The following is a 24,007-nucleotide window of genomic DNA, read 5'->3' as shown; positions in this document are numbered from 1 at the left end:
TCGTTTTGCTTATTCATTTTTGTTTTTGTTTTTGTTTTTTCGTTTTGCTTATTTGTATTCATTTTTTCAACAAAGAGTATGGATTGGTGTTTGTTTGGTTTTTGTTTTTTAGATTTTGTTTTATTTATTTGTTCATGAGAGACACACAGAGAGAGGCAGAGACACAGGCAGAGAGGGAGAAGCAGGCTCCCTGCAGGGAGCCTGATGCAGGACACGATCCCAGGACCCCAAGATCATGACCTGAGCCAAAGGCAGATGCTCAACCACTGAGCCACCCAGGCATCCCAGTTAAAAAGTTTCTTAATCTTCCATCAGCTTTCCATTTCAAATAAGTTTTGCTGTAGAAGTTGTCTTTTGCTCACAACTGCCCGCCTCCTCCTTTCCCATCGATGGTCCGACCTTATCACAGCTTCTTCACAGCACAAACACCAACACATAACCATACACACATTATCTCCCCTCTCCTTCCATGGATAGATCTATTTATCTATCAAATTGCTTCAGTCTTTTTAGAAACACATGCTGGTTCCCTGAGCAGGAGAGCTCTGAAGCAGGCGTCAGGAGAACCTAGCTGTTGCAGACTGTACACACCTGTGAGCTAAGGAGTTGTGAGGTTCTGTTGATTATTATCATCCAGGCACTTTCTTGGAGACAAAGGTCACTTCAAGTAGGGATGTTCTGGAATTGGAGCGAAGGGACACAAAACTGAAGAAAGAAGTGGGAGGAGAGGTAGAGTGGCCTGCTTTCCAGGAGATGTGGGTGGAGGCATGGTCTCAGTGGGAAAAGCTGCAGAGCCAGATATGTGGCCAAGATAGCCAAGTCAGAAACAAAAGCACAAATGAGCCAGCACAGTCATGTCCGAATACCACGTCCCTAATTTATGTCGACTCACACCCCAAGATGCATTAGGCATCATTAGGATTGAATTCTAAATGACACCGAGAAGGCATCTCTAGATCCTTTGTGGATGTGAACAAAATGGGCTTTTGAAAACACGCCAGGACCACGAACTCCTGAGAAAAAAACAATGCATGGAAATTTTTTAAAAAAGGAAGGGGGGAAAAAAAGCAATTTGGCATGTATTCATAGGAGAATGGGATTAGATCTATTTAAAGGGGGGGGACCCCCAACTCCATCTGGTTCTCTCCACATCAGCACAAGGGAGGGATCTTAGAGCAAGAGCTAGGGATTATTTCTTGGCCTTCATGGATTTCCTCCTCAGGGATCAAATATAAAATCCAAACCAACCTTTGTTTCAGAAATTGTAAGCTGGACCCTGTTGGCTTCCTGATCGTGTACGCTCTCTGGAGTCCCCTCCGTAGTGCAGTGACCAGCTCTCGGTAGCTTCTTGGAAACATACCATGGTTCTGTTTTTTTACAGTGACAGTGAATCCTGAGACTGAATGGTGCTAAGGTTTTCCAAGAGAAGCAGCCCCGGAGGGAGCCTGCCGAGCCTGCCAACAGAGGATGAAGAGGATGCGAATTTAATTAATTTCAAATCAACATAGACACAAGAACCTTTTGCTGTTTCTCCCAACGCCCACTCTTCCTAATGATGGCATCACCTGTACTTGGAAGAATGCACGATTGAGAAGCGCGAGGGAAGAGGCTTGGCTGCCGTCCTGGGCCTCTGAGGGAGGAGGACCCAAGCGGGCTCTCGCCCCCGGGAGCACCTCTTCTCTCCTCCAGGCCTACCCCTGGCTGCCCGGTCCTCTGGGCCATGCTCTCTAGGTCTTTGTTACCTTTCTGCTTCGTTCCTCAAAGTTTAAATCAGGAAGCTGTTTTATATATGGCTTCCTTCTGGGTCACCTTATTACCTAATTAGCGCTGGATAATTTCCTCTGATTAGTCAAGTCCTCTGATAGGTCATGTGCATTCGGCAGCAGCTTTCCTCAAGGCGAGTTACATCATGGAAAAGACAGAAAACAAAGCGAGCGTTTCACTGTGTGCATCATCCCAGGGGCTTGGTAAGCTCATCTGCCTGCCAAGAAGACAGAGTGGGAGAGGCCGCCGTCCGGAGGAGACGCTCTTTGGGGCCTTGGGGACTCGAGTTGGCCAGAGCCCTTGGGACCTTCTTGGAGGAAAAGGGATCTTCAGTGACAGAGCAAAGTGATTTCCTTCTCAGCTACAATCACCGGCTTGTTCACATTTCCCCAAAGCTCATTCTTACTCTCGCCACACCTCCCCCGCCTGTGGTCTGGGACTAGGACATGGGCACAGGGTGGGTCATCTGTCAGCCTTCTATGTTTTCAAGATCTTTAAGGTCATTTGAGACAGACAGAATAGGAATAGGAAATACCTGTGCCTGTGGCACATATCACTCGTCGCACTCTCCTGTCAGGCTGGGGCAAGCCTGGTGTCCTCCTCGACACGGCTCTCCGGGAGGCCACTATCAGCCCATCAGAGATGATATTCAACACGGTCTCTGTTGACACCCTCGCACGAGTAGCAGCAGTGCACCGTGCAGGAGGGCCTGCTTATCATTCCCACTCACGTAAAATCAATCCTCCTTTAATCCTTAATTTTCTAATTCTGACCTTTAAAGCAATCTAGCAAATCGGAGTCCTCAGGTCTTCTACGACACTTGGTATTTTATTCCAGGGAAGAAGAATGAAAACTTTATTTATTTTACTGTCCTCATATCAACTGCAGGGAGATGAGGCTCACCAAACTCTTGCTGTTGAATGGGGGGGCTTGTGTCTGGAAGGCCGCCTTGAGGCGTAGCAGAAACGGGCCTTCTCCACCCTCTAGCTGGCATCCGCCTTCTGACCTGGGCTCCTCGTTTTGAAGGCAGGGTTCCAAGCCAGGGAAATCTTTCCACACAATAAAAGAAAACTATCTGCTTGTGTTTAACCACTGCTATTATGCTAGCTTGAGACTTCACAGGGCCTTGGCGAAGGACAGTCTTCACGGTATAGAATTTCAACAGATTGATCTGTCATATTCTCGTTAGCACATCCTAATAGGGCATTTTTGTTTTCACCCCTGTTCTGCATATTCATACTCAACCTGCAGTCCATAGTGACTCTCAGATATTTCTGCCAAAATTGCCATTTTCTGAATCACCGAATCTATTTTGTTACTTTGTTTCTTCTCAACATTTTGACTCTCAGAAGAGTCTCAGATCGCTTCCTTTTCTCTCTAGGTATCCAAGATTTTTGATGAACTCTGAGGCCTGTACATTTTATCCAAGTCTATCAAATAATGGAGACTTGAGAAGTTCAGAGAACTATAAGGGGTCTTGGAATCTCGTTTTGATGAAGCAATATTTTATGATACGATAAAGATATTCTCGTTCAGTATTTAAAATCACTTCAAATTCCAGCAAGAGAAACTTCAGCAACACGCCATTCAATTTATGTCTGAAAAATGTACCGGTGTCTATAAGTGCACAGTACACAAGGCATTTGTTTTAAAGGTAGTTTATTCTTGGCCAGGTGTATTAACCAAAGCTGTGAAGGGTCAATCCTAGCGCCCTCTTTTTATTACTGTTCAATTAATAGGTATCATATATTGAGGATAATTTCAAGAATTGCTTTTAAACCCAAAGTTAATTTTATGTTTCAGATTATTGTTAGTAAAAATTTAACTAATTGGCCTTAATTACATAGCCGATCAGAACAAAATCTGGCTTCAGAATATTTTAAAGATATGTAAGTTTCACTGCATTTTTGTACATTTTAAGCAGACTAAGTTAACAATATTGTCAAGTCGAACTCCTCAGGAAACTTATTTAAATGAATGTGTAAGAATATCAATCTGTTACTCTTAACTCAGTGATGTGACTCCTCTTTCTGAGGAGCTCGTTGTTACCCAAACACATACAGCACGGATCCAACTTCTTATCCATTGGGGGAACAAATGCTTCTATCAGTGTAAATGGATGCTTTAAAAAATGCTTTTGTCTATTTTTAAATTTTATCAATTTGTACCATCTCTGGAAGAAGGCCCCTATGATGAGTAAACATAAAATATAGACTTTAGTTCCAATATCTGTCAGAATTAACACAAATTCGGAATGTAGTGGAGTGATAAGACACCGTTTTATACTAAGAAGACACTGCTGAAATTCTCACTGTGGGGAAAACATTGAAATTTTATACTGAATTAAATTTACACATGTTATGTTTTTACTCTCAGGAGATACTCAAGGTAAATCTTGGGGTTCCATTTAATATGTACAACAGGCAGACCAGGGTAGCTTCACTCATAGATTACATTTCCTCGATCTTAAAGTAACCAGAAGAGTCACTGTATAACAGTGTGGAGTGAAATTATTCAAATTGGTTATTAATAATTGCATAATCCAAACAATGAATTGCCTAGATTTGTTTATTTGTTTGAGCAGCTCTGTGACATTACCTTGGTACTGTCCCATCTGGTACTAAAATTTTATTTTCCTCCTAGTCCTTTTGGGGGTGGCTATTTGTAGATACTTGGTGGGGTTTTTTTGGTTTGTTTTTTGCCCTATTACCTTTTCTAAATAACATGTTATATTCATGAGATACCAATCCATGCAAATATATATGAAACTAAAACTTTTTAAAATCAATTCTATAGATACTCTAAGCTCTTCTTGAAATACTTTAAAAAGTTAAATTTATAAACCAAAGTACATCCAATAATGTGAAGACTTTAATTCCAGTGCCATACAAGTTTAGAAATACAACACTGAAGCATTTAAGACAACCAAAGGTGAATGGATTCGCTTCCATTAGACTTCAGGTGTAGAGGGCTCAGGTAATTATACTCCTCATTTCCCATCACAGTATCATCACTGGCCTTTGGTGCTTTATAAATAAGGAATTGGACCTTTTACAGAAAGCATATTCTTCATATTTTTCACCTCTTTGGTCTGCATGTCAAGAATTCAATGAAAGATATGTAGAAACTACAAATAGTAAGCAACATTTTTTCTAGTGTGAAGATCAGTGGAGAGTGATCACTAGATTACTCTGACTTAGGTGAAACCCCTGAAATTATAAATAACATCAAGAACATGGGAAAACTCTGCATGTTTAATAAATGTCAGACTTCAGAAAGGGCGGAGATTGTAGTTTTCCAACAAGTTAAAAAATAATCTGCTAGATCATTAGTAACTTAGCATGTATACATCTTGTTTTTAAAAGTAAGTGAAAATAGTGTAAAAAATGTATTAGACTCTCTCATTTTTCAAGCAGTAAAGTACTTCCTCAGAAGGTCACTGAGATCATCAGACGTTGTATTTACCACTTGGCTTCAATGTATAAATCCTACCTTGTAAGCCCCTTGTAAGAAATGGTCCCATCACTATTGGTTAGAACTGATTTGCAAAACTACTAAAGTTGTTTGTTTGTTTCAGAGAGGGAGGAGGTTAGGGACAGAGGGACTGGGAGAGATGGAATCCCAGTGTGGAGCCCAGCATGGGGTTTGATCTCACAACCCTGAGATCATGACCTGAACTGAAATCAAGAGTCAGACGCTTAACCAACTGAGCCACCCAAGTGCCCCCAAACTATTCTAGTTTTAAGACTGATGAAAGGTTTTAGGGTTTTTTTTCTCCTGCCTTGTATGCTGAGAATAATATATGTAATAATATTTTTCCTTTACAGCTTATGGCTTTAGATTTGTCAGATATACATGTATATATGTGTAAACTGCTCTCTTCTCAGCTGCATGATTTTTTTTTAGAAAAAATGAATAAATCCGTACATGCTTGTATGCTAACTTATTTACTCCACAGTGATAGACTTAAAAGCATTTCTAAATTTAACTGAAAAATAAAGCACTCTAAGATAGGAGTAAAGAATATTTTTGACATTAGTTTCTATGTAATTAACGTATACCAAGATTTAAAGTAAATTTTTATTTGAAGGTGAGGTATTTGTTTACTAAAATGTTGCTGACTAAGGGTAGAGGAGTGACTTAAATATCTTTTTAAAGGAAATTCCTTTAACTTAACTTCTGTGACTTTGAAAAAGAAGGATTGTTACCTTTGATGATTATGCTCTCTTGATCTGTATACCTCTTTAAATAAATGAAACAATACCAATTTTAAAAGTTCTTGTAGAATTGAACCTGCCTTATACAAAATTATCTACCCTAAAAATTAATTAGATTTTCTACATATCTAAAAGATATTATAACACATTCTTGTCTTTTCTCTTTGCAAAATATTTTTAAATTGAGAAATGCGATTTTAATTGTCAATGGAATGTAATTTTTAAAATTATTTTTAATAAAAATAGAAACAGCTCAGAGCTAAAGCCTTCTCTTTTGCCTGATTTCTCACTTTCCTTCATGTCTTTGAGTCTAATTTCATTTTCTACACGTTGGCATTATGATAGCTAGAGCAGGACTGACGAGCAAGTTCATAACACATAGGCCATACGAAGACGTCTTTGAATGAGGATGCATTCTTGCAGGGCAAAAAAACTAGTCAGCACATTGACAGAGAGCAGAAGGATAAAAGGCCCCAGCAAAAATAAAACCTGGTCAGTGATGGCAGCATTGTACCCCTAGAATCTGTGGCAGGGTGTGCTTCCATCCTCTCCTAACCAGAACAACTAAGGGACCGAATGTGGGACAGACCCGCCTGGAGATGGCTTGGACCCAAAGAGCGACAGTCCTCTGGCATTAGAGAAATGAGACTAAGAGAAAACAATAATGTTAACTGTAACTAGCATTTATTGTGTGTATCAGTTCAGGAATTAAGTTTAGCTTCTAAGAGTAGACACACAGAACACAATTGTTTTAAGCAAGATCTTTTCTTCTCACGCATCAGAGTACAGAGGTAAGCTGTGGTGGTAACTGCATGGTCACCTGGGTTCCTTCTAATTCTCCCCCCTCCATCAGTGCGGAGCTCCCATCCTCAGGGTGGCTGTATGATGCATATGCTCTAGCATATGGTGGACGAGGGGATCCATTTATTTCCCACCTCCATGAATCTGTACAGAAATTCCTCCATCTTGTCCCATGTGGTGACTCCTGACTTTCACCTCATGTGAATGTGCCTCTCTGTTTATAACCTGTCCCTGTCCCATTCTGGGTGGACCTCCATTTTTCCTCTTTGCTTATACTGCCCAACACTCTGCCTTCAGAGACCTGGAATAGATATATCTGGAGAAGGAGCCCAGTGAATTCATGTCAGGAGTTGTGTTCTGAGTGGGGCTGGAGAAGGGAGTGAGGAGTATGTGAGGAAAAGCTCTTGGGGGGGTTCTCTGGTTCAACAGATGAAACCAAGATTGGTTGTGAAGACCAAAGGGGCAGGATAGAAATCAAAACCTGGGACACAAGTCTGAGCAGGAGGTAGACAGAAGCAGACCACAAAGTGTTGGCAGTGAGGAGGGTGTGGAGGTGATTTCCACAATGGAGCTGAGTTGTCCAGTCTGTTTTCATTGGCCACTGGATGCACAGGGAATGGTGGTCAGCCTGCCTTACTGGTGGAAGGGCAGAAAGGACACTAGGTAATAATACCTTCTCTATGGCAGAGCTGCCCCTCCTCCCTGTTAATTTGAGAAACTCAGTTCTAGAGAAACAGCATGAATATTAAACTCTGGGCTAGGATTTGTGCTCCCACAGCACTGGGACCCGTACCCTGACTCCTATCAGAGCTGTGAGAGTGGTGGGAGCCAACTGGATTGTCTGAGAAGGGCAGACCACCTACATCTCTGGTCCAGGCAGGCAACACAAGGTGAATAAATTTCTTTTGAATAAATACTTTCTTTTGAATAGATTTTTAAAATTTATCCTAAATAAATATACTTTTCCTAATTTTCTGCCCTTATGTGTAATGTTGGTGTGTTTGTTTAAACAAGACTCTTAATTCCATGAGAAAATTTCCAATTCAAACTACCTCAGACCAAAAGAAACTTAATGGGGGGCACCTGGGTGGCTCAGTGGTTGAGCATGTGGCTTCAGCTCAGGTCATGATCCCTGGTCCTGGGATTGAGTCCCGGATCTGGCTTTCTGCAGGGAGCTTGCTTTTCTCTCTGCCTGTGCCTCTCTGTGTGTCTCTCATGAATAAAATCTTAAAAAAAAAAGAAAGAAAGAGGAAAGAAAGAAAGAAAGAAACAAACAAACTTAGGGGCTCAGGTAACCAAGTTGGGCAAAGGCAAGAAGTTGCTGCTTTCAGAAACAAACAGAAGCAGATTAGGCTACAAGAAAGGGCAGCCGGACTAGGTACTCAAACACAAGGCTCCTTCGTATTTTTATCTTTCCTTCATTGTCTGAAAACTTTTTCCAAGGGGCCATAACTATTGCAGGTAGTAGCTTCAGGGAGCTTATCTTTCTGTCCTTACCACCAAGGTAGAAGGGAATCTCTTTCCTTTACCCAATGAAGAAAAGTCCCCGAAGGACTTCCATGCCTAACCGGGTGAAATGGTATTGGGACTGACTGGGGTTGACATTTCCCTGTACAACCACAGGTTGAAGTGTGTGTGCGTGTGTGGGTGTGGGTGTATCTGGTACACACATTGGTTGGTTGATGGGGTGGGTGGGTGATTAGTTCATCGGTTGGTTGGTTGAAGAGGATTCATGAGGAAGCAGTTTTTTTTTTTTTTTAAGATTTTATTTATTTAGTCATAGGCACACAGAGAGAGAGGCAGAGACACAGGCAGAGGGAGAAGCAGGCTCCATGCAGGGAGCTGGACATGGGACTCGATCCCAGGTCTCCAGGATCACACCCCAGGCTGCAGGCGGCGCCAAACCGCTGCGCCACCGGGGCTGCCGGAGGAAGCAGTTTTTAAAGGGAATCAGAGTGCTATGACCAGCAAGGCAATCTGTATTCTTAGGAGTGATATGGAGTCTCCACCAACTGTAAGAAAGGGAATGTGAGAAGAAGGCTGGGAGTGAACCGTGATGAGGGTGACATGGGGCCACTTCCTCAAGCAGCCTGGAGGGAGCAGCTTTCCTGAGAAGAGTGGGAGCACTTCCCAGCTGCTGTTCTGGGTTTCCAGGGGTCCATAGGAAAGGGAGCCAGTCAGAAACCCCAAAGAGAGAAAATACTAGAAGGCTTCCCTGAAGATGTCACCGGGATCCATTCATTTTGCAAACATTTATTACAAGCCTACTCTGTGCTGGGCCAAAGGGTACAGAGGGGAGGTGGGATGGCGTGGGAAAGGCCGTAGGCTCTGGAGCCTGACTGGCTGGGGTTAAATGCTGGCCCCATGCTTCTGGCCAGGTTACCCAACCCCTCTGTGCCCTACTTGCCTCATATGACTTTTGGAAAAAACCACGTGAGTCAATCCATGCGAGCGCTGTGAACAGGGAGTGTGTGGTAAGGATTGTATAGTGCTGGCTGTTGCTGTTGTCATCTCTGCCCTTAAGGAGATCACAGTCCAGAGGCTGCCATGACACAAACTGGAAGTCTATGGAACAAGATGAAAGACCTACCAGACTCCTTTGGTAAGATGCAGAGTTGCTGGGAGGCTCCCTGGCTGAACGGCTTGTAGGAAATCACGCTGCCCAGGACTCTGTCCCCAGGCACCATTTTGTAGGTAATTGGGTCACAGAAGGCACTGTCACCCAGTGAGCGCCATTCCAACTGGGAATGACAGTATGATGATGAAGACTTTTCTGGAGCACACACTCTGTGACAGACACTCTTCTGTGTGTTCATGTGAACTAAGTCGCTAAGGACTCTGGCCTGCCATCCTAGTGCTTGTGACTCCCTCTATTCCACCCCTGTGGAGGGAAGGGAGTGCCGGTTGTCGCTGTGTTTTTTGTTTTGTCTCAGTTGGGCAGGCATGGGATAGAGGGGGAGGGGCTCATCCACTCTCTCCAATACTCTCTTCCCCCAACTCCTCAAACTGTCTACCTAGTCCTCCCCTGTCCTCCACAGAGGGGAAGGAGCCACTGAGGATGTCCCAGCTCTAAGGTCGCTGTGTTTTTTGTTTTGTCTCAGTTGGGCAGGCATGGGATAGAGGGGGAGGGGCTCATCCACTCTCTCCAATACTCTCTTCCCCCAACTCCTCAAACTGTCTACCTAGTCCTCCCCTGTCCTCCACAGAGGGGAAGGAGCCACTGAGGATGTCCCAGCTCTAAGCCCACCTGGGAGCAATAGACCTCTGTTCCCCAGCTGACGTAAAAGGTCTTCATCTCCAATATCCCTTCTATCCCCTTCCTTATAGAAGGGAGGGGGGAAGCAGCCAGGATCCTCAGCTCTCTTTCACAGTTGGACACATGGAGGCTTTGGACCCGGGTGAGGCCAGGAGTAGGGTCCCATGGATCTGGGCCCAGCTCTGTGGCTTTGCTGCCTTTTTCTGTGGCCAGTTCCAGAAGTGTTAGCACCACCTTTCTCCCCATTCTTCCTTCTGGATTCTTAGTCCCCAGGTAAGTATATCATAATTACCCTCATTTTATTTATTTATTTATTTATTTATTTATTTATTTATTTATTTATAGAGAGGGCTGAGGGAAAGGGAGAGAGAATCTCAAATAGACTCTGTACTGAGCATGGAGCCAGATGTGGGGCAGCTCATGACCCTGAGATCGTAACGTGAGCCAGAACCAAGAGTTGGACGCTTAACCAGCTGAGCCATCCAGGTGCCCCCATGACACCCGTTAATAGGGAGGTGAGGCTGCTGGCTTATGGCCCACAGGTAGCGTGTGGTAGAGCTGGGGTTTGAACCCAACTAGTCTGTTTCCAAAAGCGGTCTGCTTGTTACCAGGCTCTCCGTGCAGGTATACCACGTTCATCAACTGGGAAGGACTTGTGTGAAGGGTGACCCTGGATGGCATTCTGTCCGCTTATTTGAGTTTCATTCATTTGTTCCTTCAGTTAACATCTTTTGAGCCCCTTGCTCTAAGTAGAGCACAGTGGGTGCAGAAAAGAAGCCAGGATCCTCCCATCAAGCTGTTTCAAGAGATAAGGCCTCTGCCCCAATGCAGAGTGACAAGTTCATGGGGAGGAGCAGATGTAGGGCTCAGAGACACAGAGGAGGAAGGGTGATGGGCTGGGGACAGCAGGCAGGACCTGACGGAGAAAGTTGAATTGGAACAAGGTCTTGAGGGACAGAGGGTTGTGACAAATGGTCGTTTAAGAGAATGGCATTCTGGTTGCTAGGGGAGAGTATGAGGAAAGGCACGGAACCGGGAGCGCCGTACAGCACGGTTTGGCTAGAGCACGCCAGGCATGTGAGAGAGAGTGGCAGGTGAGGAGGGAGGGAAGCCAGGGCCTTGACCTCTGGCTTGGAGGTTGCATGTCGCTTAGCAGGAATGAGGAGCTCTTGAAGACCTTTGGGACTGAGCACAAATGCTCGGCACTGGGGTTTGGAAGAGTGATCCTCACAGGTGGAGGGTGAGTTTCAGGGAGAGATGCGAGTAACAGGAAGTGGGTGCAGCAGCGGAGAGAATTCGGAAAGAAGGAGAAAAGAAAGAGGAAGGACGCAGCAGATATGATCAGGTCACTGCCCCCACTCCTTTAGCTGCTTAAAAACCTTGAGGTGGCTTCCCACTGATGTTTAAATGGGCTCAAAGTCCTTAATACGGCCTGAACACCACCTTTGCCTCTTGCATACCTCATGTCTCCTAGTGCGTTAGCCAACAGCCTTCTCTTAACTCATGGACTATACCCTGCTCCTTCCTTCCTGGGACTTTCTCACGTGCTCTTTCCTCTGCCTGAAATGCACCCCACCACCTCGTACCCCACCCCATCCTTTGCCACAGTAGCTCCACCCAACCTTCGGATTTTAGCTTAGTCAAAGCCTTCCCTGGCCCCCACTGTGTGTTCTCAGTACCTTTCCTTTGTGGCACATGTGCCACCGTTGCAATTTTACATTTGTTTGCATGATTAGTCAACTAATGGCTGTCTTGGTCATAAGCTTTGCGAGAACAGATAAATCCCTGCCCTTGACTGCAAGCATCATGAGAAGCAATAAATATCTATTGACTTATTCTCATACCCCCGGCACCAATCATCTTTTGAGCTAGTATACACTCGAAATGTTAGATCAATGAATGGAGAATCTACAGGATTTGGTAACTGACTATTCAGAGGAATACAAACTAACACCAGGCTTTGAACACCAGTGGCAAGAAACGTGGTGTTGCCATTTGCTGCAACAGGGAACACACGAGGAACCATTTTACAGGTTATGTTTTCCAGATTATGAATCCAGCATCGAACAAATTGATTTGGAGGTGCCATCAGGTCGTCAATTTGTCTGGTAGGCCACAGCAAATTTAACACTACAATTTAAGGGAAATATCACAGCTAGAGAAAGAAAGAGGGACAAGTTTGGGGGATATATTAGTAAGAATTAGTTGCCTACATGTAGCAGAAAATCCAAAAGAAAAGAGGTGTTAAATTTGTAAGGATTTATTGTTGCCTCACCGAAAAGAAGCTTGGAGGTAGGAAGCCCAGGACTGGTATGGTAGGTCTGTGGTGGTCTGAGACCACGCTCTAGCTTTCTATGCCACTGTTCATGGTACGTGGCTGCTATCTCAAAGCTGCCTTTGGCCCCAGATAGCTGCTGGAGCTCTGGTCATCCAGCCTGTCTCGCTGGCAGGAGGGAAAAAGAGCGAGGTGACACGTGCTCCCCTAAAAGGCTGATGCGCTTACATCTCATTGGGCCAAACCACTAGAAAAGCAGGGCATCTAGCTTTAAGTAAAGCTGAGAATGTAGCCCTTTAGGTGGGTGCGTTGCTATCTTGAAGAAACTCAGGGGTTTTACTAAGAATAATGTATATTCGATGGGCAATGGCTTCCCACAGGAGCCACAGCCTCGATGAGATGTTCGAGGTCATGCGAGAAGTGCGCAGTTTCATAAATGTTCATCCAGCTGAGCGGAATGAGTGCCCCGTGACAGGTCCGTGGGATTTTAGAGGAGCAAGGAATTTCCATAATCACTTAGTGCAATCCCTGCATTTTGCGGACAAAGACCTGACCCATAGAGACAGAGAGCTTTGGCCAATGTCACAGCACATTGGGGCCAGAACCAGGTTCCCCACATCTAAGACTGTGCGGAGAGTTTGTAGCAGCCCCAGCTCATGCGCGAGTAAGGGCTCCCTTCATGGAGCATTGGAGCGACTCGAAGGAGGGGCGGGCATGGAACAGTCTTGGGTTTAAATCCCAGCTGTGTGAGCCTGGGCAAGTTACCCAGCTTCTCGGAGCCTCAGCTCCTCTTCGATGTAATGGGGCGATGGCACGGAATAGGCACTTTATCACTGGTAGTCATTATTATCATTATTATTAAAAAGAAATGTCTTTAGAATAACTCAGTGAATCAGTGAACAAACCAAATGTGACAACAGACAGCTATCGGTCATCGCCACTGTCGTTGTTTGTTGGCTGAGAGCTTTAGAGCTGGATAGCTCGTGTCTTCTATGCCCTTGTATGGAATTCTATTGCTCTAGCTTTCTGCGTGTGCCCTACTAGCATCTGTGCTTCCTTGGACTCACGCTGGCCTGCCTGCCAGCCCATGCCATTCCCCACCCCACCCCCGCCCGTGACACCTGTGCCACTTCTAAACACACCGACTCTATGGAAGACGAACTAGACACAGACTTCCTCCACTCCTTGATTTCAGTTTCCTTTTCCCACCTTCACATATCCCCTCTCACAATTTCACCTGCCCCCCAACTCCCCTCCCATCCAACAGGCAGCACATTTTGAGTGTTGACACAAGACTGAGCTTAGTGCTTCAGGAGAGTAAAAAGAAGACAATAGTCGTAGACTCTGGCCTTGAATTGTTTTCAGTATGATGACAAATGTGTGAGCCATAATGACATTTTCTAAGGCATCATTACTTTGAGGTATGATGCAGACAGCTGTGCCGGAGCCGTGTTTTCCCCACCTTCCCCCTTTATTGCTGACATTTCCCCAATGCTGTCATTATCGACTCTTTGATACTTTACATAGTTTTGGGTTATTAATTTGTGTGGAATTTTAAAGGCTGGGAAATAGTTATATTAATGATCTCTTCTTTCCTATCTTAAAAAAAAACACTTCATCAATTCAGTATCAACGCTCAAGGTAAAATAGCATTAAGTTACCAAATGAAACATGCGAAATCTATAAACACTATGTGAGATCCTCGTTAAAATTAATTTATTCTCTTTGGGCAGATACCGGGTTCTAGTTTGATTTGGAAATGCAGAATTTATGTCTGTTGTAAAATATGGCAATAAGTCCCATATTGCTGTGGCCAGGACGAGATGCCAGCTGGAGAGGAAACAGTTCAGAATTTGCCTGTCTGGGAGGGTTTCACATCCAGAGAGCCTGAATCCCTCTCTGCAGTCAGAACACTCCTGAATTTCCTCTCCTACCATGAACTAGCTGGGTGACTTGGGAAAGCTGCTTCGCTTCCCTGGGACTCAGTTTCCCCATCTGCAAAACAAAGCAGCTAGATTAAATCATTTCAAGTCAACAGTTCTCACACCAAAGTGTGCACAAAAAGCATCTCTCTGAGCAGCTTCTTAAAAAATTGAAGTCCTGGGTCACCAGGCCAAAGGGGGTTTGACCCATGAGCCAGCAGTTTTAAAGAGCATGTCAGATCATTCAGAAGCAGGGAACCTGTGGACCTCACAGAAATCTGCCACAAGCCCTTATTCAGCCCCCGTATGCTGTATCTTCCTCTGAAATATATTGCAAGTAAATTCTCAAAGAAGAAGGGGCACCTGGGTGGCTCAGCGGTTGAGCATCTGCCTTTGGCTCAGGTCATGATCCTGGGGTCTCAGGATCAAGTCCCACGTCGGGCTGCCTGCATGGGGCCTGCTTCTCCCTCTGCCTGTGTCTCTGCCACTCTTTCTGTGTCTTTTGTGAATAAATAACTAAAATCTTATAAAGAATTCTCAAAGAAGTAGAAGATGGAGAAGAAGAAAGAAAAAGAATAATCAAGAACCCTATTATTATTCCTGGGGGCAGAGGTTTGAAGGCCAAGCCCCGTGGTCCTCAGGGCCGAGCTGCTGGCCCTGGCCCCTCTCTGCCCTGAGCTCCCGAGCCCTCGCAGCTCCCCGTGCACGGGAAGGCCCAGCAGCGGCTGCCTTTCCCACTAGCTTACTGCTCCCTGGGAATGAATGTCTCATCTGTTTCCAAGTTCAAGACCTCTGGCAGCAGGGTCTGCTTTGACTTACTGGGCATTTTTAGCAGCCCCTCCTCAGTGTCAGGTGAGAGCCCCCCAAGACTCAATGAGATAGCAACACAAAGGAGGCCTACCTAGCTTTGAGCGCTGTAAGAGCAGGTCTGTCGTGGTTTTCCACCCGTGGGGAAGTTCGAGCATGGCCCTCTCAGAACCCGGGTGCAGTACTTCCAAAGACCAGCTGCCTGACATATGGCTCTGAGAGGGAGAGGAGGAGGGGCTTCATTTTCCCTGACGAGGTCTTCCTATTGCTAGTGTAGGGTGATGGGCAGAACTGAGCACTTTTTGACATTTATTTTTATTTTTTTAAAGATTTTATTTATTTATTTATTCATGAGAGACACACAGAGAGAGGCAGAGACACAGGCAGAGGGAGAAGCAGGCTCCCTTCGGGGGAGCCCGATGTGGGACTCGATCCCAGGACCCCGGGATCATTCCTTGAGCCAAAGGCAGACACTCAACTACTGAGCCACCCAGGTGCCCCACTTTTTGGCATTTAGATTAGGGACTCCTTAGGACAGGAAGTTGAAACACTGACGACAGTGGCTAAAACTTACTCTGTGCTAGGCAACATCCTAAGTAAGCACCTGTACTAACTCAGTTAAGCCCCTCCACAAACCTGTGAGAGGGGTGTCGTGCATGTATTCAATTTCCAGAAACCGAGGCGTGAAGAGGTTGGATAACTTGCTGAGGGCCACCATCTAGGAAGCAGGAGACCCAGGATTCCGGGCAGGGCAGCCTGACTCCGCAGCTCAACTGCCTCCCTTATGTTCTGGGGAGTCTCAGCTCTCCCTCAGCTGTGGCCTGAGACCACAAAGAGCTCCTTACCCATTCCTTTCTTATTTTTTTCCGTTTACATCATCGGTGTGCAGGCGGGCTGTGTGGAGAGGGGGCCGGGCAGAGAGGGATAATGCTCTTGGGATAATGGAAGGCAGCCTCGATGCCTTCCTTCACAGTAAACACCCAGAAATCTGGGAAAAGCTGATAGCTTTGGTAAGCAGAGAACATACTGGAACTGCTCAGCAGCGATGATCGGACCCTTTGGGACCCTGCTGCAAACAGACCTGCAAATGCAAGTGAGAAGCTGGAGCAGCTGTAAGCCCCTCTCCACCCACTCCAATAACTTTCAAGGCAAAGGTCCAGTGCATCTTCCTTTGAGGGTTGTCCTTTTTTTCTTTATGCCCGAGTAAGCATGCTCCTCTTAGTCTTCAGGTGATTAGATAGAAAGATAAAATGCCTTGCACATATACAGCTTCCTCCTGCAGGAAGTGAGCGGATGGGAGAGAGTCACTGTAATGATGAGTCACCACCTGGATTTGAAACAAACACACCTACCAAGAGACGCAGGGTGTAGACTCAGTAAATAACCAGCCGACTGGCACTTCTGAAACCCATTGCTGCCACGGATTCGTTTTCCTAATTTTTTTTTCTCTCTTCATTATTCACTGCTTGGGGGCTGTCCTAGGCAGCAGCCTGTTCATTGTCTCCATTAAAATGCAGAGCTATCCTTCGCCCTCTACCTTCAGAGTCCTGGGAGCCAGGTTCAGTAGGAGGGGAGAAATGAGGGCAGGGCTAAAGAGGGACATATAAAAAATTAATGAGCCATTCATAAAAATGAATATTATTACCAAAAGGAGCCGTCTGCCAACATCTCCATATATATTTTCTCTCAGCTGCTGGGCTCTGGAACAGCGCGGAATGAAGCCAATGCATCATCTTTTTAGTGGTTGCTCAGTTGATCTACTATTAACTTTAAACAACCAATTGTGAAATGAGCACTTCGCTATGCCGTGATGATGATGGGCCTTGCCCGGCACTATTTTTTTTTTATCATGTAAGCTTGAAAATTGGTAAAATAAATTCAGCTGTGCTTAGCACAGTCCCGGAGCCCTACAGAACCAGATTTTCAGGTGTGTGTGTGTGGGGGGGGGGGGGAACGGCTCCACTCCTCCGGCTTCGTGAAGTCATTTTTTTTTTTTTGAAGATTTTATTTATTTATTCATGGGAGACACATAGAGAGAGAGAGAGAGGCAGAGACACAGGCAGAGGGAGAAGCAGGCTCCACGCAGGGAGCCCGACGTGGGACTCGATCCCGGGTCTCCAGGGTCAGGCTCTGGGCCAAAGGCAGCGCTGAACCGCTGAGCCACCCAGGGATTCCCCCTCCGTGCATAAATTCTAGAAACTGCCTTTATTTTTCTCCGCCTTAGCATCTCTTTCCCTGAAAATCCCAAATGCCAAGATGTTGGGCTTTTTGCTGTCTCCACGAGCGATTGCAGACGGCTTCCCTTTCTTCCCACGGACACACTTGCACGTGGGATGCCCGTCCTTCCCCCGAGGCCCGGTTGGTCCGGTGACCTTTGGACCCCCCCCCCCCCCGCCGGACCGACCAGCACCTGCTGCTCCAGGAGCACCTGCTGCTCCGCCCGCTGGCGCTCCGCTGGGTGGCCCGAGGCTTTCTGTCCTTTGCTTCTGGGGGTTGTCGTGCCGGCCCGGCTGTGGGCTGTGACCCTGCAGAACAGCCCCGGTGCCCCCGGGCTGTGGCCCAGCATCGCTACTGGCGGCCGCAGCACCCCCGCAGGCCCCAGGCTGCAGCCGCGCGGCCGCGCTCCAGGACAGCCCCCGCGAGCACCACGCGCCCCGCAGGGCCGAGGATGGCCACCCCCGACCGCCCTCCGCGGGGGACCCAGGCGCCGCCCCGCCTCCCGCGGGGAGGGCAGCGCAAACAGACGGGTATGGTTGGTTGGGTTTTTTCTTTTTTTCTTTTTTTTTTTTTTTAAGACTTTATCTATTTATTCACGAGAGACACAGAGAGAGGCAGAGACACGGGCAGAGGGAGAAGCAGGCTCCCTGCAGGGAGCCCCAGGCGGGACTCGATCCCGGGACCTGGCATCACGCCCTGGGCCAAAGGCAGACGCTCAACCACAAGCCACCGGCGCCCCGCGGATATGGGTCTTCTGCAGCCCCCTCCCTCCAGCGGTTGCCCCAGGGCTAGTCCATGCAAAGCCTAATCCTGCCATAGACTTAGCACCCTGCGTCAGGGTGCAGGGGTGGGGTGAGGGCGGCTCTGCAGGTCCCCATCCGCAGCTGGACACTCTGCGGGGGTCATCGAGCTCATCTTGAACCTTGACTGTTGCCTTCACATGGAATCAACCCTGACCACCCCTCAATTTGGGACGTCAGGCCTCCTGTGAGGAGATGCGTTTCTTTTCTTTCATGCCACTCCATGCGGTGATGTGTTAGGGCGGCTCTAGGGAACGAATTCATTGGGGGTACCAGCGCACCCCAGGCGGCTGAGAAGACACCAGGTGAAGGCCAAACAGTCTCCCCTTAGAACTAAGAGCTCATTAGCTCGTTTGTGTGAAGTTTTGACACCAAATATCCTTAGAGTTCGTGCTTCAGGTCGCTGTATTGTAAAATACAGAAAGTTTTTATTTCATGGGGTGGGGGGTGTTGAATCCACTCTTGTTGTTACCATCAAAGGAGTCCTGAGTCCAAGCTGGAAGCTCACCTCTGTCCTTTCCCCACAGGGCGGAAACAAGGACGCTGTGACAGCTTCCCCTGGAGGTGACAGTTCAGGGTGTCCTTTGTAACTATTTCACAGTCATCTCCATGTGGTAGCCACGTCATCCTTCTCTCTGATCTTCTTCCCATCCTTCCTTTTACCTTGGCCTTGCCTCATGCAGCTGCATACCCATTTTGTGGGTATGATCCTAAGAATTCTGATGGAAGGAAATCCAACAGTATCCTTTTTTTTTTTAGATTTCATTTATTTATTCATGAGACACAGAGAGAGAGAGAGAGAGGCAGAGACACAGGCAGGGGGAGAAGCAGGCTCCATGCAGGGAGCCCGACATGGGACTCGATCCCGGGACCCCAGATCACGCCCTTGGCTGAAGGCAGACGCTTGACCACTGCACCACCCAGGCGTCCCTCCAACTGTATCTTTAACCTAAAAATGAAAGGGGACACTTAGGTAGCATTTACGCATTTAAGAACTTATTTAATTCTCACAACCAGCTTGCTACTATCCTTTTACAGACAATAAAATTGAGGCCCAGAGAGGCAAACTTGCCAAAAGTCAACAACCACTAAGTAACAGGACTGAGACAGGAACCCACAAAGTCTGGCTCAAGAGCCCTAACATGTAACTGCAGTGCAAACTGCTTCCAAGGTTAGCTACAGACAAAAAGGCCCTACTGGGGCTGGCAGCCACATGCCATCTTCTGCTTCCCAGCGTTCGCCTTCCGTTTGGGACTAACCCACTTGTGACTGAAGCTCCCCCAGAGAACACACCGATCCAGGCAAAGACTCACAGCTCCACCTGTAATTCCTCAGCATCCCCACCACTGAGCTGAAATGGTCAAAGCAAGCCTCAATCGTAACACAGAGGGCAGCATGCCCCAGCTCCTGGCCCTCAGGATGCGCCTTGCCACCTTGCTCCCAGGCTTGCTCTACCATGGAGGCCCTCTTATTCTCTTCCCCAGAGGTGAGGTTGGAAAATTATGTCTACATTCAGGCCCAAAGGCAGGGGGAGGCTGTCAGGAGAAGGGGTTGCTCTTCCGGCCTCCTGCTCCTGGCTCCCTGCTAAGGTCCAGCTCCTTCCCTGGGAATGACCACACACATATCCTACTGGAAAAATCCCCCCCTTTACCCGAGTGGTTGTGGTCCTCTCCCCTCATCTCAACAGGACCTCTACATCCTAATACAACACAATAAATCTGGGATCGCACCCTGAGGCCTGCAGTTCCAGGAGCAAGGGGAGGGAACACCCATTATATCCTCTGCGCTGGAGAGGACAGTCTCTGGTCAGAATAGTCATCCCATCCCCCTATAACTTGTCGACAGACTCATTCTTAGCTCTCTTAGCCATTTCCTCACCGCTCTAATCAAAAAGACATTCCATTAAAGAAGTGAATAAGAAAAAAGGAACTGAATTTAGTGAGTGTGAGAAACATTTGTTTCTTTTGTTTCACACAGTCATTGCAATGTGAAGGCGATGTGACCACAGCTGACTCACAGTGTTAATCAATTAGCCCACAACACGTAGAAGACAAATGTGACAATGACACAGCAGTAGAAGTTCGCACCTGGCTTCCAGGAAGCTGTCCTGAGCCTACAAGCTTTGTTTTATCTGCTCCCCGCTGCCCCAAACATTAGGGCTTTGCAGGCACTGACTTCTGATTCTGTCCCTACAGAGGCTCCAACAGTTAGCTCAAAGCTAGGGCGTGGTGAGTTAGAAAACCATCTCAAATTTATGGACATTTCAGGCCTGAGCAAAGGCCGCATACAGCGTGGAAGCAGAAGGATGGTTTTTGCTTTTGGGACAACCTGCAGCAGGCTTTCTTAAACCGCTGCCTGATGAGAAGGAGATGGAACCCCCACCCCCACCCCCAGGAGAACCCCATTTCTGATTTTGAATTAAACAAAAGTTGTACATTATGTGCCGACAATGAAGTCATCTATGCAAAAAAGAAAACATTTCTGATTCAAAACAGCAACTTACTATAGTGATTATGACAGCGGTTTAGGGTAAAGTTCTTCAAAAGATAAATAAGATCATCTCAAATGTAATTACGTCGAAATATTAAACATTCAGAGCTCAACTTACCAACAGTTCATAGTCTGGACTATTATGAAAGCACTTGAGTCAACCATAGAGTAGCTTCCAGCAGAATCTAGAAAGATGCTTAGAAAATAAAGATTATTGATTTTTTTTCTTTAGTTAAGCAGCAGGAAGAAACCAGTGATTTAGCTTCTTATCTTAAAGATGAGAGGGAAAAGGACATTTGTAACTAAGTTTGAACGAATTTATCAGCCCCAGAAGGGAGGCTTTTTAGGGCTCACATCTGGCATCTGAGTGGCCTGTGCTGTGCACAGAGCTGCGGGGTATTTCTAGTGGCTGACCTGAGCTGAAAGCCACCATGAACCAGACAAGGGCCTTGTCGTCATTTTTAACACCTCCCTTGTGCTTAGCTCCTGGCCGGCTCACTGAAGGTTGGGATATTTCACTTTTTTTTTTTTTTTTGCAAAATGTTTTCTTTTTTTTTTTAACATCAGGGCTGACTGGTTGCATTAACCATGGTGACCACATTCCTTGTTTTGTTTTGTTTTAAAGATTTTATTTATTTGTTCATGAGAGATACACAGAGAGGCAGAAGGAGAAGCAGGCTCCCTCAGGGATCCCAATGTGGGACTCGATCCCAGGACCCTGGGATCACGACCTGAGCTGAAGGCAGACTCTCAACCACTGAGCCTCCCAGGTGCCCCAGTGAACACACTCCTGCTCAGTCTCCCCAGTGGTGGGGAAAGTCTGGTGTTTGTAGCAGCAGCTCTTATTTGTGTGCTTTCTCTCTCTTTTTGGTTTTTGTTTATTTTATTGCTAACGAAATTCCTCCTAATGTTCTGACTGGCTGTGTTTTGGCTAATCTACCAAGCTAAAACCCAGGAGGCCTGGGGTGAAACTTAATCCCCCTCTTATATAGTCTGCTGGATTTAGGCCCGTCCTTTAATGTCCTCTGTACCTCACTTCCTCATTTGTAATGTAGAATTGATGAACCAAACAATCTTGAATTTGATGAGATCTTAGATGCCTTTTAGTATAGCAAAAATAGGGACACCTGGGTGGCTCAGTGGTTGAGCGTTTGCCTTGGGCTCAGGGTGTGATCCTGGAGTCCAGGATCAAGTCCTGCATCGGGTTCCCTGCATGGAGCCTACTTCTCCCTCTGCCTATGTGTCTGCCTCTCTCTCTCTCTGTCTCTCATGAATAAATAAATAAATCTTTAAAAAAATTTTTTTTAAAGTATAGCAAAAATATTTCCTTTCTCTTTTTTTCAGATGAAGACATGGAAGATTAGGGAAGCTTAATGAATTGCCTAGAACTACTACCCCATAGGATTGAGAATAAAAATAAGGTAATAAGCAAAGGATATAGTAACTTACTGAATACTCCAAATTCACAGTTGTCTTTGGCAAAATACTGAGGTAGATAAAGACTGTTTTCTTGCCTTTCAGCTCCCTACATCTCTCTGGGTACCAATCTTTGGAGCCATTGTCTGCCAAGAGGGACTGGTAATGCAATCATAGCCCGTCTACTGTAGGTTTTGCTATTACGCTTAAGGACAGTGTTTGTATACCTCAGAAAATAGACTACAGAAAGTACTGGTAATTAAGTAAGCTTTAGAAATATGAAGGTAGCACGCTAGTAGCTTCTCAGTGTTAGCCTTTTGCTACTACTACAGAATCTTGAACATAAAAAATTAGTGCACAATGGAGGAAGATGGACAAGATGTTGGCAGTTTATTTTTTTTTTATTTTTATTTTTTTGTTGTTGGCAGTTTAGAAGACAATCTCTGAGGTAAACATCATTCTCTGTTCTTCCTTCCTAAACTTGATCATTTGGAAGGTCACCCAATAGGAAACAAAGTTAACTTAGTGAATAAAATGTGATTACTTTTCAGATACCTTCATTTCAATATATTTTGGCTATTTTAATTCAAAAATGTTGACCTAAATTCTTTTTTTGTTGTTGTTTTTCTTTTTTGTTTTAATAGATAATGCCTCTGCTTATCTATTTATTTATTTTAAGTAATCTCTATGCCCAATGTGGGGCTCGAACTCACAACCCAAAGATCAAACATCGTGCACTCCACTCTGAGCCAGCCAGACACCCCAAAAAATGTTCAACTAAATTCTTCTTCTTCTTTTTTTTTTTTAAGATTTTATTTGTTTATTCATGAGAGACACACAGAGAGAGAGGCAGAGACACAGGCAGAGGGAGAAGCAGGCTCCATGTAGGGAGCCCGATGTGGGACTCAATCCGGGTACTCCGGGATCATGCCCTGAACCAAAGAGAGACACTCAACCGCTGAGCCACCCAGGCATCCCTCAACTATTCTTTTTTTTTTTTTTTTTTTTTTTTTCAGAGAGAGAGAGAGAGGCAGAGACACAGGCAGAGGGAGAAGCAGGCTCCATGCACCACCGGGAGCCTGATGTGGGATTCGATCCCGGGTCTCCAGGATCGCGCCCTGGGCCAAAGGCAGGCGCTAAACCGCTGCGCCACCCAGGGATCCCCTCAACTATTCTTAAAGCAGATCTAGAACTACATCTTGGTTCAGAGCTATAAACAAGAGCCCAGCGTCAGGGGTTCATGCTTGACTTGGACCAACAGCATTAGAGTCATGGGGAAACTTTTTTAAGATGAAGATTTTCTAGGTGAATATTTTGAATCAATTGAAGTAGAGTGGGGCCTGGGCATGCGTATTATTTTACATTTCCAGATGTTTGTCAGTATCTATCGGTGGGATGCATCAGCCATATGCCCAGGTACTCTCTGAGAGGTACTCTGTTGTTTCAGATCTGTAGAGGGGACAGTTCAGTACAGTTCAGTGCAAGTCAGAATCCTGGCAGGGAATAGATGGCACACTCAAACTGGGTAATTTGAAGAAAGTTCAACAAAGAGGAGAATTACAAAGGCATGGGTAGGGTGTAGGGAAATCCACAAGGGATGGTATAGCACCCTGAGACTAGCAACATAGAGATCACTACCACTCTAGGCCTAAAAAGCCAAAGATCAAACATCGTGCACTCCGCTCTGAGCCAGCCAGACACCCCAAAAAATGTTCAACTAAATTCTTCTTCTTTTTTTTTTTTTAAGATTTTATTTGTTTATTCATGAGAGACACAGAGAGAGAGAGGCAGAGACACAGGCAGAGGGAGAAGCAGGCTCCATGTAGGGAGCCCGATGTGGGACTCGATCCAGGTACTCCAGGATCAAGCCCTGAACCAAAGGCGTGGTTATTGAAACAGACGGTAGCCATATGGAGAGGACCACCAGACAGACAGAATTTGTGGTCCTGTAAAAGGATGCAGCCATTGTATGTCATTGTTCATAGCAGTGTTATTTACAATAGCCAAAAAGTGGAAACAATCCAAATGTCCATCAACAGAAG

General features: G+C 45.9%; 1 protein-coding gene and 1 long non-coding RNA gene across 3 annotated transcripts in view; both read left to right on the top strand.

Moving 5' to 3' along the window:
• The window catches only part of TMEM154 (transmembrane protein 154), a 45,920-nt gene extending 39,675 nt beyond the window's left edge, over positions 1 to 6,245 (top strand). For both annotated transcript variants that reach the window (XM_038559033.1, XM_038559034.1), the window contains exon 8: positions 1,382 to 6,245. In XM_038559033.1, the coding sequence (XP_038414961.1) occupies positions 1,382 to 1,397 (16 nt within the window). In that variant the 3' untranslated portion in view covers positions 1,398 to 6,245. The remainder of the gene's footprint in view (positions 1 to 1,381) is intronic.
• A 15,621-nt stretch (positions 6,246 to 21,866) lies between these two features.
• On the top strand, positions 21,867 to 22,517 carry LOC119869289. Its single transcript, XR_005370896.1, has 2 exons — positions 21,867 to 21,970; positions 22,071 to 22,517. It is a non-coding gene; the product is annotated as an uncharacterized LOC119869289 (long non-coding RNA).
• Positions 22,518 to 24,007: the final 1,490 nt, after the last annotated feature.

This window comes from Canis lupus, chromosome 15, assembly GCF_011100685.1.
Source record: "Canis lupus familiaris isolate Mischka breed German Shepherd chromosome 15, alternate assembly UU_Cfam_GSD_1.0, whole genome shotgun sequence".
Taxonomy (NCBI): Eukaryota; Metazoa; Chordata; class Mammalia; order Carnivora; family Canidae; genus Canis; species Canis lupus.
The sequence above is the reverse complement of the archived record's forward strand: the minus strand, read 5'-3'. Positions and strand labels throughout refer to the sequence as shown.